Source organism: Myiozetetes cayanensis, unplaced genomic scaffold (assembly GCF_022539395.1).
Source record: "Myiozetetes cayanensis isolate MyiCay16 unplaced genomic scaffold, myiCay2020 scf39, whole genome shotgun sequence".
Classification (NCBI taxonomy): Eukaryota; Metazoa; Chordata; class Aves; order Passeriformes; family Tyrannidae; genus Myiozetetes; species Myiozetetes cayanensis.
Window position 1 is genome coordinate 260,164 of NW_026087620.1, and position 15,538 is coordinate 275,701.

General features: G+C 39.1%; 1 protein-coding gene across 18 annotated transcripts in view; it reads right to left on the reverse strand.

The window, feature by feature from the left end:
• The window catches only part of TAMM41 (TAM41 mitochondrial translocator assembly and maintenance homolog), a 31,045-nt gene extending 16,260 nt beyond the window's left edge, over positions 1-14,785 (reverse strand). For 12 of the 18 annotated variants that reach the window (XR_007630389.1, XR_007630388.1, XR_007630385.1 and 9 more), the window contains exons 1-7: positions 14,631-14,781; positions 13,226-13,405; positions 12,287-12,379; positions 9,346-9,496; positions 6,924-7,063; positions 4,612-4,783; positions 2,434-2,496 (exon numbers count right to left, since the gene is read on the reverse strand). Coding sequence is in view for 10 of the 18 variants with exons in the window: in XM_050328285.1 (XP_050184242.1) it covers positions 2,434-2,496; positions 4,612-4,783; positions 6,924-7,063; positions 9,346-9,496; positions 12,287-12,379; positions 13,226-13,405; positions 14,631-14,768 (937 nt within the window). In the remaining 8 variants the exon portion in view is untranslated. Of the gene's footprint in view, positions 1-2,433; positions 2,497-3,708; positions 3,827-4,611; positions 4,784-6,923; positions 7,064-9,345; positions 9,497-12,286; positions 12,380-13,225; positions 13,406-14,630 lie in introns of those variants that run through there. The other 6 variants (XR_007630390.1, XM_050328282.1, XM_050328283.1 and 3 more) reach the window with 3 other exon arrangements.
• Between the last annotated feature and the right edge of the window lie 753 nt (positions 14,786-15,538).

Here is a 15,538-nt window from a genome sequence, read left to right on the forward strand (position 1 = left end):
CCACTTAAAAATGAGCTACAAACTCAAGCCTCAACGCAGCCGCATTCAAAACTCGGGACTTGGAAATGCATAAAAAGGAACATTTACTACATTTTGTGTGTGCCTTGGCAGGGCACTTGCCCTCCAGGCCACCCAGCGCTGTTTTGCTTTATTATCACTTGCTTAATAAATTTATCAATGTTTAATTGGAATTGAGTTGTCTAAATTCTTATACTAACTTATAACAAGACCCATATACTTTTCCTAAAGTCTCTACTAGAAAGTGTGAAAATAGGTCTTAGGGGAACAGAATATGAGACAAGATTTGGACAAAGAATGAAGAAAGAAATATGGCATCCTTAGGGATTGAATTTAAAGCTCCACACTTTCCTGTAACACACATTCCTTGCATGAGTCACGCAAACTCCTCCAAGGTAGGAGACACACTGTGTTGTGGACATTCTGCATCTTCAGGAACATGGAGAGCCCCAAGGACTGGCACAGCCACGGCAGCAACACTAATGCTGCCCTGGGAATGCATTTTGAAATGAAGAAACTGTACTTGAGAGAAAATCTTCATTGGAAGATACAGCAAGATTTAACATAATCATAACTGTTTGGGGAGGAATATTAAAAAAAAATGCAACAAAAAAAACCAAACCAAAACAAAAAAAACCCCTACAATCAAAAAGGTTTTACTAACTAACTCCTAAACCCATGGACACCCATTCCTCCTCAATCCTCAATTCCAGGGAAAATCACTTAAGATCATACAAACCTCACATCTGAAAAATCCATCAATGCTGAATTCTGTTGCAAATGGTTTCAGCCAGGTTCTGGCAGAAGAGTGTAAATATGTTTTAAAAAAAGGAACTAAATTATACTAGAAATAAGAAAAATCAACTCCCCCAGGGCCTCCTTGCTCAAATTTGGCTTGTACTTCAGGCAAAGGATCAAAATTGCTTTGCTTTACCTGAATCAAACCACAGAAATATGTTTTCAACACTAAAACCACCAGTAGAAAATACATGGTTTTAAATATGAGTGTTACTCTAACTGGCTGGTTAGGAGACAACTAGAGTTTGTTTTAAAGGGGAAAAAAAGCCACTATATATAAAGCAAAAAGCAGTTAAGACAAAGGAAAGTAAAGGCACTTCCCAAATAACTAGTTTCACATGCAGAAGCAGAAAACATGGTAAGAATCACAAGTCCTACCAGAAGATGCATTAGGACCCCACAACAGTCCCAGTACCAACACAGGCTGTAAGTGATTGACTGCATGACACTCAAAAGAAGCTAACAACTCCCAAAGGTGATTTTCTGTCCATCAGAACAGACAGAAGGAGAGCATAAATAATCTAGAAAGATCAATTACCTCTATCCCTGCTCTTGAAGTTATACACAAACAGCTTTGCCCTACTGGGCAGTCAGGATAACTTTCCCAAGCACTGGATTCAACAGGATAACAGTGTCTTTGACCCCTTCCCTACAATTATTTCACTAAAAACACTACGGTCCATGGATTTAGAAACAGATAGGATGCAAGCTGACATCTTTAAAAAGGCACGTTATAATACCAGAATTCTTGACCACTAGCAGGTAATTTTGACAACAAACCCTAGAAGAAAAATGTACCTTTTTTTGGTTGGAAACCTTACATTAGAAACTAACATCTGCCATGTGCTTAATTGATAAATAACAAAATTGCTTTACTTAGATGGAGTTATGTCTCCTCCAGCTACTAAAAGTTAGGCAATAGTTTTGTCAGACTTCTTCCAGTTAATAGAACTAAACTAATAACAGATGCATATAAAAAGTAAAACTGTTCCTGCTTATTTTACTCAGCAGACCTGTAATGGTCCTGAACACTGAAACCTGTGTTTCTTTACAAGGGGTAGGAGGTATAACATGGAGTCACCAACACCAATGGAGGGGAACAGCTGCTGTAGAAGTCTGGATAAGGATTGCTCAGCAGGAACTGCTGTAGTTGCTTTTAAAACCAGTACTGGCATCATTTCTATATAATTGCTTTTATGGAAGAACTAGGAACAGGTATGAATGAGTTCAGAAAATTATTTAAGCAACTTCAAGAAAGCATGAAGCCTTTTTAATACAAAAAGTGCAGAACTAGTACACATCAGCCAGATCTGGCCTGCACAGAAAGTTAAACTGAACTCAGAAGCTGTTTTTTTTTTCTTTTGGGTTGTTTGGGGGTTTGTTTGTTTATTTTTTTACAAGTTGCACAGACTCCAGTTCCCTTTAGCATTTTACAATTTTGCAATAGTTACAATAAATCTTCTGCTTTAAATATTACTTTTATCTTCCAGGGGCTTTCAATTAAATGCACAAAAAGTTAAAGAATAAACTCCTGTAACAAGATAGTCTTGGGGCCCTGTAATTTTTCCTTTGTGAAATTAGAAGACCTGTGTTGATGGAAATCACACACATTCTTACCAGCTGTCAGTATGGTTTTAACACTCTGCACTATACTGGAGGATCTCACAATTCCTGAAATGCCTGCAGAGAGAAAAGCACACAGATGTTACCCATCTTAGCAGTTTTGCAGGGATTTTTTTTTACCCTCCAACATACACAAGTCAAATATTATTCCATTTATACAATCAAGCCAGCCTGAAAGTAAAACAAACACTTATGCTGAGAATGTTTTTTCTGCTCTGCTTTGTCATATTAATTCAGAATATTCCCTAAGCTATTTTAATTTATTTTATATATAACATATGGGGAAAAAAACCCAAATCAATATTAAAACAGACAACAACCAGTAGGAATTGATCAAATAAATGTATTTAGGGTCCCATTACATCTCTACTAAGATGATTAGTCATAAAGGATTCAGGGTTGTTTCATCTAAGTGCTGGTATATCAACATTCTAGAGCAGAACAAATTACACTTCATGATAACTTTAAAATGAAATTGGGATTTTGCACTTCTCTGATCAAGTAGTGATGTCACTATTGTGCAGTGCTTGTCTGGCTTTTCTAAATTATCAGCTTTTAAAGATAAGGCTCATTTGCCACTTTGCACTGTGCCACATTCAGTTCTCACTGTCTGTGGTTCTTAGGTATTAATGGAATAGTATATAAAACTTGAGAACTTTTTTTTTCAGAAGTATTGTTATATTTGTTCTAACACATAATAGCACACTGATATGTAAAAAAGTACTGCACGTTACTAAATACTTTAAAAAATGTAGAAATGCAGTAGTCTCTGAGTTAGGCTTCCAAACTAAAAGATATTATTCTGTGTTAACAACCTAGAATCTAATTTCAAATACATTTAAACTCTTCTTTCAAAGCTACTTCCATAATACAGAACAAACTTTAGTGTAATCCATTAATAAGTAAGAGGGATACAATGTTCCACTGAAAATAATTTGAGGGGTAGGGAGGGGAAAGGAAGAAATCACATTGATCTAGCAAAATAGCTAGGGATAATGCAATTCCAACTGAGTTATCAGCTTTGCCTTCCAGGATTCCCAAATGGCTTGTCCTGGCCTTCACCCAGAGTGATGAATTAGGAAAATCTTTTGGCCACGAAAGTAAAAGGGGGGTTTTGTTCTCCTAAGAGTTTAAACTGCTTGGCCTGACAAGACCAGATCTATTCAGTGTTTTGATACTGAAGTGCTGCACCACTGTGCACAGTCCCAGCCACGCCTGCAAGACCCTACACAAACACAGCCACAAGGACAATGAGCTCAGGGTGGATACCTTGGAGCTCTAAAATCATGTGCAACTCACAACACTTCTCCCGGCTTCAGCTTTTGTCCTGTTACTGTTGCAGCCCAGCACAGAAGGTGCTCCATGTCCAGATGCCACTCATCCTCCCCTGCCAATGGAGAACTGCAACTCTCAGGAGCTTCATTTCCCCAAACAGAAAACAGTCTAAAAGCTCCTGCAGCAGTTGGATAGTGTCTGGTGGCTCCCAGTATAGGGAACTTTTGCTGTGCTCAAAGAGCTTGCAAAATTTGCTACCTGGAACTAAAAAACATGTCAAGTTCTTAACTATGTAGAAGACTTCAAGAACTAAACATTTTCCTTTTTCTGCAGCATAATAAAAACATTGATGTCTGCAGCATTAGCTTTAACTTGCTCCTATGACATGATCCTGCCTCAGAGCAGCTGTGGTGATGAGACACACCTCAATCTTTTACCTTAAAGCTGGAGTTCTCTGCCAGAGCTCACATGTCTGGACTAACCAACCTGACTGGGAAGGGTAATGTCAGCAAGACAGAAAATTAGCTCATCCTTGCAATGTGTGACTGGTACGATACATAGCTCAGTATTTTGATGAAGTTATGTCTAAAGGTGTAAGCACCCCAGAGTTAGATGGTCTAAGCAGGCCACACTAATCCCTAAAGACTGTCTCTTTCAGGACCCAAACCAAAACATATCTACCTATATCAGTAGGAATGCTATTTGCTAGTTTTTCAGTTAACTTGTTTGCAATCAAAGAAATCCAAACCCATGTTTTTAAGAAGGTATTTCATGATTAATCTCCTGGTTTTTTTCACCCTTCTCTTTAAACCATCCTTCTGAAATAGGAAAACATATACAACAGATTCGTATCTTACTGTGTCTTCAAAAAAGGTTACAGACATTGGTTAGGCCTACCTTGATGCACCACAAATCCACAGTCAGGGTCATGGGCAACTTGCAGTAAAATTTCTTCCACATCTCTGTTTTTTCCAGGAGGGTTTACCAGAGAAGTTATCTTTTGTTGCAGAGTCTTTGGCAAAGCCATTAGTTGTGTAAATTGACCTTCTGGACTTTTATCAATCTGAATGTTATAAAAAATAAGATAGAAAAAAACATTCAGTTCTCTTTCTTAAAGGAGTCTGAAAATTCTTCTGGTTACCTTTGACCTCTGATAAATGTCTCTCAGAACCCAACCTATTTCACTAGTATAAGTAATGGACATTGCTTATGAAAACTTTCCAAGCATAGGGAAATGCAGTTCAGAACCTGAAGAATAACTCAACGTGAAGATGTTAATCTTTATTAAAGACACACATGATCTTCCTGTCTCTGTAAGTGCCTTTTCATTGAAACTGTATCATTTCTGTTATATCCAATTTCCTTTGGAAACATAAGTACACTACAATTTAAAAAAAGTTCCCAAAAGACCATTTAGCTCAGTTTCTTCTGCCTGAATATAATCAAACTGTAGACACACACATTTCAAGTTTAGTTTGAAAACCATTTTCTCTGCTTTAAACTCAAACCACATGTGGTTTGCATAATTTGAAGAAAACATTCATTCCACATTTTCCAATCTGAATCAGAAATTCAAGGACCCTTTTTTGAACACAACAATACCAACATACAAGCTTGTACATATTTATACACAGTGTAAGCACAAACACTGAAAAATGCATGATGGAGCAGATTTCTCCAAAACTGGAGGAAAATATGAAGAGCTCAATTCCTCCCACACAACATTTCAGACACTTCATGGAGACATCAGACAGGAGTCTAGTTCCCCTATACACTCCCTTTTGTCAGTGTGGAGAAAATGATCTCCAGATGAATCACTACAGAGGCAGCCGACGATGAGCAGGCTCTGAACATTATGTGGGAGGAATCCACGCCTGAACCAAAACTGTGAGAACCAGTGTCTGTCTTCAATTGGTCTTGAGGAATCTTTTAAGAAATAATTTTCTCTGTAGCTCTGAAGACATATACTTGGAGAAGGGGGTTCTATTCTGTATTGAACTGCACTCCTGAGAGCAGACATCCACCTCAGTCTGGGGAATAACTGCCAATAATCACACCAAGGTGTGAGCAATAGAGTATTAAAGCACCTTGCTTTAAATCAACAGTGAAATAATGTCATTTAATCAACAGCCTTGATGACAACTGTGGAATTATGGACAGATTTATTATCCAACAGCATATTTGCAGTATGCTATCAAATTTGTTTAAAGGTAAACAACAGCAAGTATTACTGTAACTAACCTTTTTTTTGAAAAAAGCATTACGGATCCTTTTCAGAATTAATATAAATATTTCTTCCACTAAACTGTTGAAGAGCACACTGATCAGAAAACATGGAGGCAGCTGCAGTGTAAGACAGATCTGCCTATGCTGTACTCCAAAGCACTGCAGTACAATTTTTAACTGTACTCAAGTCTGCTTAAAACTGTACTTATATCAATTTCTAACAAAGACACATCCTAAAAGGAGGCGTTTGGGAGATAATTACCAAGGTGACTTGAGGATAAAGAAGCCATGAGACAACCTGTGCTATTTGTAACTTCATGTTGAAGTTTATATCACACTTGAATGTTCACCCATGGACATGGCAAACTACAAGAGGAGAAATTGTTACAAAACCCCTGACTGCGGCATCTCTCCCCTAATTCCATTGTTATACCAGAAAGATGGAATTCAAGATACTGGTCATTTTGGATTTCCCAAATACTGAAGATAAAAATGGTTTAGGATAGGTATTCAAAGCTAATGCCAGAGTTTCACCTGGGTTTAGTCAGCTGATCTTCACAACTAGCACTTTATGAGGTTTTTTGTGAGATGCAATTTTTGATTGTGGAACGTTGCACCTCTGAGTTACAGCCTAATCTTTTTAACACAAACCATATGTTCATTCATCACTTCCTAGACTGTTGTTTCCATGTGGTAGTCATTAGAACACACATTTTACAATGATCTTCTCTTGTTCCCTTGCTAGGGCTCTAGTTCTGTGCCCATATTCAAAGAAAATGAGCAGTGGCTACTACATATGCAGAGACTGGTATTAAAGGCAAATCTTCTGGTTGCAGAATTAACAACAGAAACATAACAAATAGCAAATACAGTGACTACAACTGCCCTACTTAGTGCATGGCCTAATTCCTGCTTTCTGTCAATGTGATAAAGCACTTCCACCTGCTTGTTTTAAAAATGTTTTGAAGAACACTTGCCTCTAGCCTTCCCAGATGGTGCTTATATACCACTTGAGGGCAGTCCTGTAATATGTTACTGTACAGCTTCTGAAAATGGGGAATGTTGGGTTTCACTATGTTCTGCACTTTCGATCTGTCTTCTCCTATTATCATTCTGAAATCACCTAGTCAAGAAAAGAGAAACAGTTAATTCATTAGGAAAAACCCAAAGACTCATAGAAGGAGAATATAACAGAAATCAATACAGTAAAAAGCTCTAGATAACTCCCTGTCATCTAAAACTTCATTCTTCAATTCTACCAATGCCTATACAATTGACAATAAGGTTCACTTTTAGTAGTCAAAAAGCTATTAAAGTATCTTTAAGCACAGAAAATATGTGCTTGGAGTCAAATATTGTCATGTGGCCTCTGATATGCTGTAATATCATCAGCCCATATGTCCACATCTTCACTTGGACAACAAAGTAAGTCTGGCTGTCAAGTGGCAGTAGCAGTTACACTCTTTGCAATTATGCATCCATTTTAACAGATTACTGAACAAACTGACCATCTCTAATACTTTCTATCTACAAACAAATAAGCTTAATTTTTCAATATTGAGAGAAAATAATTTGCATTGTCTCTGCACTTCAAGGGCAGTACCTGAAGTTCACCTAATGGCAGCCATGGTAAAATCACTGTATTATCTTTTCCTCTTAGCCATGTGTTTTGCTATTACTCTCAAAAAGCAACTGCTTTTAACACCACTGTCACATCACTGATCTTTACACTTCCTCTTCTGATACATGACTGAAAAGTTTCAGAGAGATTAAGTGAAACGACAGGTAGTATGTAATAAAGCATTCCTCTACCTCAGGTACCAGCCTGGTAACTTCTTGGGTTTCTAACCAGGAGATATAGGCTCAGTGCAGCGTGTATCAACAAACAAAATCCTGAATCAATTTATTTTCCCACTTCCCATATTCAGGAGATACATTTTATTGAAAGATGGCAACTCGCTAGCCTTACTTAGTTTATTTCAATTTATGCCAAGCCACAAAACAAACACTTTGCACATAAATGGTACTGACTCACTGCTCTCAAAAAATGCATAAAAAAAATAAAGGATGCCCATTTTCTAAATTCAAGCATGAACAACCCTTTTCAGCAGTCTCCAAGGAGACTAATTAGAGTAACACATAAAATCAGTTTTGTCTACTAGTATACCCTCTGAAAGACTTAACAAAATGGCAGCAAAATAAAATATCCACAAACATATAATCAACAGCCTTTTCCTTGAACATTCCCAACTGGGAATCTTACTGCTTTAGCTTAGTTCACACAGCAGAGCCCATTTCAACATCTTGCAGCATAGTAACTGATCTCCCATGTTTCCGTTTAATTGCACTGTTTCAAAAACTATATAAAAAAGTATCTTGGTCACTGGTGCCCACCAAGAATGCAATGTCATCGCTGGGCAGGTTTCAGCTGGGCAGGACAGGTCTGCAGCCCTGCAGCAAACAGCCTTGACTGGCAATCCCACTGTCAGCACCCTCTTACTGTCACTTTAAAACAGCCAACAATTCAGAAAAAAACTACTACGGAAAGGTTGAAAAAGCTGCAACCTAAACTGCCCAGGGAAGTATTACTTAAAGAACAGTAACACTCCTCAGTACAGCCAAGTTGCAGCTTGTAACCCCCACCTGCCCACCTGTGATTTTTTAAAGCCAAACTTGCATTTCTACACAAGCAAAGGAAGTGCTGCATAAAGGAATCAAACTTGTTCACAGTGATTTCAATAAGGATATCAACATTTAGAAAAGCAATGCTGAATTCAATTGTAACAACTAAATCTTACACTGAAGAGCCATTTGCAGTAGTTTCCTCAATTGTTTTCCATACCCACTTCCTAACTAAAGAAAGGAGGAAATTCTCTTAGCAAATTAAAAAAGGTCAACAAATACTAACCAGGAGGTGAATGTTAAATATACATTGAAGAATCATAATCTGGATCCTTAAGTTAACTAAATAAGAACCTTAAACACATCACACTCCAAAAGTAAGAGATGACAAGGTATGAGTCAGACTATCAGATGACTCAATGTTACACTGAGAGCGGAAAGAAATTTTTTTCCAAGGTTTTGAAACACTAAACCAGAATACAATCCATACAAACAGAAAAAAAACCCACATTATTTCATCATATTCAGTCACTCATAGTTAGCTGTTCAAGCAGGTAAAAGAAGCTTTGTTTAGGTACCTACACCTATTTCCTAAGAATAAGCCCAATTATTCTTTTGGAGCTGCTACGGAACACAGCATTCAGATAGAATTTTTGGAGCATGCAGCGGTGTGGGCCCAAAGCAAGACGACCAGTGATTTATTACACATGAGACTTCCAAATGTGGTACAACAGCTCCAGCTACAGCTTTTCTCCTCAGTGACTTCAGACACCATGTACTAACCAGAGTAGGAGAGTCCTGCAATCTGCATATAGAGGTCTTCTTCAGAGAAGCTTTCTGGTAACATGAGAAAGGCTGCTGTGACTGCACTCTTCAAGTTGCTCACAAGAGCAGCTTGCAGCTTGCTATTCTCATTCTGTGTCAGTATTTTCACCTGAAAAAGCAGAGCCATTGGAAGCAAGACTTCAGGAAAGTGCTACTGAAAATGGAACTAGAAATGTTACTCAATCCAGCATGAAAAATAAATAAGAAATTTATTTAAGATTAGATCTTATTAGTATGGTATAATAATATATATAATAATATATATAATATAATATATAATATAATATATAATATATATAATATAATATATAATTATATATAATATAATATATATAATTATAATAATATATATAATAATAATTATACCATATATATAATATATATGGTATAATAACCGTGTGAAAAAGAGGAATATCTTTTTAAGATTTAACAGTCTGCTAGAAAAGGCTGTTTTTACAAACAGATTTGGAACTGCCATATGCTACAGCCATTAGCTAATCTCTGAAGAGCTATTCACCTTTTCATATTCATAAATTTAAGACTGAACAAAACAATAAATATGAATGCATCAACAGAAATTCTTCATACATGATTATGCAATAAGAAAAAAGACCACTGAAAGAGAAGTAGGGAGGTTTTATTTTTGCACTTTGTATGAGAAGAATGTGAACTCAATGGAATCTTCACATATACATGAAGAACAGATCACTTCAATGCTTCTATGTGCCACAAGAAGTATTTCTGATTTTACGAAACATTTAAACTGTTCAAGACAAACTAGAGAAACCAGTCACCCAGGATATGGAAATATACTGGAATAAAAAGCAGATCTTTGATAAGAACAGAATATAGAAACACACCATTACAGAACATCAGACAGATGAAGTCACCCTGGTTTACAAGACGGCTGTATAACTATGCTCTTCCAGAAACAGCTCTCCCAGGAATACCTGCCTGTTGCCAGTTTCTGTCTTTTTCAAGTGTCTTACTTATAAAAGGCAGCTTTTTTTAATATTTGTTTACCCTACAATACCTTAAAATGCAAACGCACCGGCAGTTACAAACAAAGGTATCCCTCTTGTTCTTTCTTCCCAAAAGCCCATTCACACACAAATGAGTTGCAGTATTACCTGAAATTCTGCCCCCACATATAACCTGAAACAGCTAAGGGACCCTTTCAAGTAACTATTTTTCTTCAGGAATGTAAATACCTGTTAATCAGGGGGGAAAAAACCCCAAACCAAACTGAGAGTCGATAAAGAAAGTATGGCAATCAGACTGCTACACACAATTCTTATTATAGAAAGGACACAGCCAAAGCAAAGTCATGGCTGACACTGCTGATATTCAGAATATACTTTTTAGTTATAGCAAAATCTTTAAGAGGCATAAAACTGGAATAATATCTGATTTTGATATGATGAATGCATCAGTACAGAGGTTACTTGTTTCAATCACTCTGCACTATTTATTTATTTCCTTGAAAGCCACAGGAGAAGTTTACTGAACACAAAACAGACTTGCTTAAGTAGTTTCAATATCTAATGCTGGTCATGGGGATGAACTAATAAATGTATGTTCATAACTTGCTGCTACAGGTAATCTCTAAGGACAGACAGAGGAAAGAAGTCTGTGGCACTGCAAGCACTCCTATAGGTGCTTATATTTCAGGATAGCTCTGGAAATAGCACCATGTAATGGACCTGCTTTAAGAACACCACAGTTACAGCCTTTTAAAATGTGAAACTCCAAAGAGATCTTATTCCTCCTTATGGAGGACCACAGGAATTTCTTCCAAGGAAAACAATGTGCTAGGCTTCAAAATCTGCATGCCTGGAAACACTGCAGTGGTGATAAAACTAATTTATGAACAAATTTTAAACTTCCCAGGAAGTCAGAGTGCAATAGTTATCACCCTGGTACAAAAAGGATGGATGTTGATTTTTGGAGTAAATCTGAAAGAGCACCAAAGTTAAGGAAGGCTTTTTCACAGTACAGAGAATTTATAATTGGAACTATTCTTTGTACCATATCACAAATCAAAGTAGTAGCAAATGCACTGAAAATAGCTATTCACTATTCATTGTTAATGTGACATTCAGGATTCTTCCTTCAGTTATTTTTCTCAATGTATTAAGTTTCACTCTTTACAGAGATAAAAGCTGCTCTGACTTGTATCATATTACAATATGTTTCTGGAAACAGAGAAAAGCCAAGAGTGCTGAGACAATTTATTCAAACTTTCACTCAAAATTTTTAGTTAAAAGCATAATTAACTTCTAAGACCTGAAGAGTTCTCCTCTCCTTCTTACCCTCCTGTCTTAACAAATTTTTCCTCAGCACTGCTGCCATCTGCTGAAACCACACCGAGTAGAGCACTCAGGGAAAGCAAACACCTCCTATTTTTTATGACACAAACATGGAGAAGAAAAACACACGTGTTTAACGCATAGTTCATTCAGTTATAAATACTTTCACAATACAATGCACTAGACGGTAACTGCACAGCAAAGCAGCTTTCATCTTTAAAGATTTCCATTATTTTACTGCATTAAATTTTGGTGACCCCTACAGTCTCTTATGAAAGGCATAGAATACATTCAACATTAAAGGGACTTTGCATTCAAATAGTCCAGTTACCCAAGATTTACTACAGGCAGAAAACTTCTATTAATACACTTACCTTTGTGGGTTTTCCACATCACACAGAATGTCATTATTACATTTCACTTCCTTTCTGAAAGATTACCCCTCCAGGGCTACACCTCTGAATCAGGGCATATTATTTGTTCAGTACTGATATATCCTTAACAGATAAAGTTAAAACTACAACTGATAATTTTCCAGCCCTGTAATTTCCTGCATTTCAAGACAGAAAACTGAACAGGTGAACAGTTACCGGCTTTTGTAGGCGCCCAGCGACATAGAGGGTTTTCCAGTGAAATAAATCATCAATCAGGGTATCAGTGCTAATTACACCGTATTTTATCATCTGGGAAAAAAGCAAAATAAAGGGTTTTGAAAAAATGTACCTATACCTTTTTCACTCCATGAAACTATTTCCTGACATAACTGTCATTCATTCTAAAGAACACACACATCCAATAAAAAATTGGATGCATACCAGTAAAACATTTTCATGTTTTAATTAACACAGGAGTTAAAAAAAAAATTTCTTACTTATATGCAAAATTCTGGGGAAAAATGGAATGCCTGGAACTCTAAGATCTTTTTTATAATCAAAGCTGCAATAAAGTCTCCAGCCAAATGTTACAATATTTTGATTAATCCACAGTATCCTTTCTGATATTGAAAATACTCAAGAAATAGTTTGTCAGAGATCTTGCTGGACCACTTATCTAGAATTATCAACTACACCCAAGCCTCACAGGTCAGGATTGCCAGCACTAAAGAACACAGGTGTCAATTCCAACTTGCTACGTTGCAATTTGCATTTTATGCCAAACAAACAATTAGAATCCACTCTGCTATTACTACGTGGTCCACTGCTGAAGTTCAGGGCGTTTCCCCAGAATACACCACCAAAGCTGGCAGACAGCGGGTAGTAAGGAATATAAATCCACTTTCTGAAGTGCTTTAGCTCTAAGTTCCAAACATTGATCACACTTTTTAAGGTGCAAGAGCAGCTGGTCTGTTTGCTTTTTAATTAAAATGCTGTTTGGGAAGCAGTTTTGAGACAAAAATATTGAAGATAATCTACAGCTACAATCTACAAGACTGGCTTCCTGAAATTTGCTTTAAGCTAATCATTTCAATACTTCACCACAGACAAATATTTTACTTGATTTGTACTTGCACAAAGACTACTTGTACTTACCCTACCATTACATGGCACTAAAGTGTTGTAGTAAATTCCTGCTCCGTAGCTCTGTATATTAGTTATCTGGTTTGGCCCAAAAAATTTTAGGAAGGAATAATGACTCCTGTTCTTTAACAAGTTCATCATATGCCAGGTCACAGAATCATCAACAGCAAATACGAAATCCAGCATATTGTTCTGTGGATGAGGAGAAGAGCATTGGGGTTTATATGCCAAGAAGCAGCCAATGTTTATCATAATAACCAAAGATATACATAATCATAATAATCTAAGATGTACATAGTATCAAACTTCCAGCCAATAATTTTTCACAAGAAAAATATAATAATAAAGCCTAAAACACAAGTATTAATGTCAGATATAGCTTAAAGATTCAGATAAAGTTGTGTTTTCTTGTTCATTTAGCAGAGACTACTCAAAATTTTCCTGTCCTGTCCGTGACCAAACTTCAACCCTCTAAAACAGAAGAGCAAGTGTAAGATCTCCACCACCTTAATTCACAGCTCAGTGGAACAGCTGACACTGCTAACGAACAAGACTTCTGGCAATTTGCAAGGCCGTGAACTGGGGGATGTGGGCAGATAAAGGTTGTGTTTCGACAACAAAACAACCCAAACTCCCAAGACTTCCAGTGTGCGGTGTATGTATTGTGGAGCACCCAGAGCACGCACTGCCTGCACAGACAGCACCAAGGCTCAGAACTCACACCTGCAACACCACTCTCTGCAGTGATGTTGCTTCAAATTCACTAGGATAGCCTCTCTGTGGCTTATTAATTGTGAGCAGCATCTCAGCTAACCCATTAATACTACTAAAAAGATAATCTGTTAGCTACCTTTTTTCCTATTCTTTTGTGTGACGACGAGATGCTGTGAGAGCTCTGAAATTCTTATATCTCCGTTTAAAGAAAACGAGGCACATTTAAAGTCACATCTATGGAGAGTGCATAGTAGGTCAAGCCAATAACGACCAATAGTGAAGATTAACAATTTTTAAAAGCTTGAACACAAACAATAAATAAAAAGAAACGTTATTTCCAAGCAGTTGACCCCCAAGCGATGAGGAAGCCCCGAGACTGCCACTTCAGTGTAGCGATATATTTTCAATTCCCCTCATACGGTGCACAGCAGGTTGCACAAGCTGTAATTCTCTTTAAAAACAGCAGTAAATAACCTGACACGCAGTGTGCACACACAGGACTGAAGGGGATGCCAAGCCCCTCACAATGACAAACCCACTGCCGGGACCACCGCGGGCCCTCCCGGGCAGCCCGGGGCGCGGCCCGGACAATATTCCATAAGGGCCGGGGCTCCTCGCCCCTTCCCGCACAGCAGCCGAGGCGGCTCCAGGCATTGCGGTGCCCGGGACGCCCAGCACAGGCCCGCGGGGCCCGAGCGCTCACCTCGCCGTGCTCGGTCGCGGCCCCCGCCTGCCGGAACACCCCCGAGCCGTAGGCGAAGGCCAGGCTGAGCTCCTGCGGGAAGTGCGCCAGGACCCGCCGGAACTTCACGGCCGAGCTCGACAGCACCGGCAGCGCCATGGCCGGGACGGGCCCGCCGGGGCGGTGGAGAGGGCGGGGGCTGCGCCGCGCAGCGCCCTCTGCAGCCCGGCGGGGGCAGCGCGGGCCCGGCCCCGCCGAGAGAGAGAGTACCGGCCTGCGCTGAGGGGGCACGGGCGGGGCAAGCGACAGGGACACAGGCAGGGATCGGGACAGGGACACGGGCAGGGATCGGGACAGGGACGCGGGCAGGGATCGGGACAGGGACACGGGCAGGGATCGGGACAGGGACGCGGGCAGGGATCGGGACAGGGACACGGGCGGGGCAGGTGACAGGGACACGGGCAGGGATCGGGACAGGGACACGGGCAGGGCGTCCACCAGGGTCTCCTCAGGGATCCCCTCAGGGTCCCCTCAGGGTCCCCTCGGCGCTGTTCTCATTTCTCCCTCATTTCTCCCTCTGGGTCTCCCCGGGGCTTTGCTGTCCCGGCGAACCGAGCGGCCTGGCACAGCGAGATGATGTGCGTTTCACATTTAGTCTTCCACCACCCTTTTTTCAGTTTCATTTTTTTAGCTAGTGGCAATTTTGTGCATATTCTCTGATTATTCTTCCTCCTCTTTCCTTTTTTATTATTATTAATCTTTTTTATTCGTACTTTATACCGTTCCAAGTCTCTCCTTAGAAATTATCTCCAGCAAGTCAGTTCTTCACACATCCCCCGTGGAACACAAACACAGAGCCCACAGCATTTAATCATCCTCGTTGTGCTCAGGGTTGTCTCACGCTCTCCTTGTGCTGAGCCTGGCTTAGT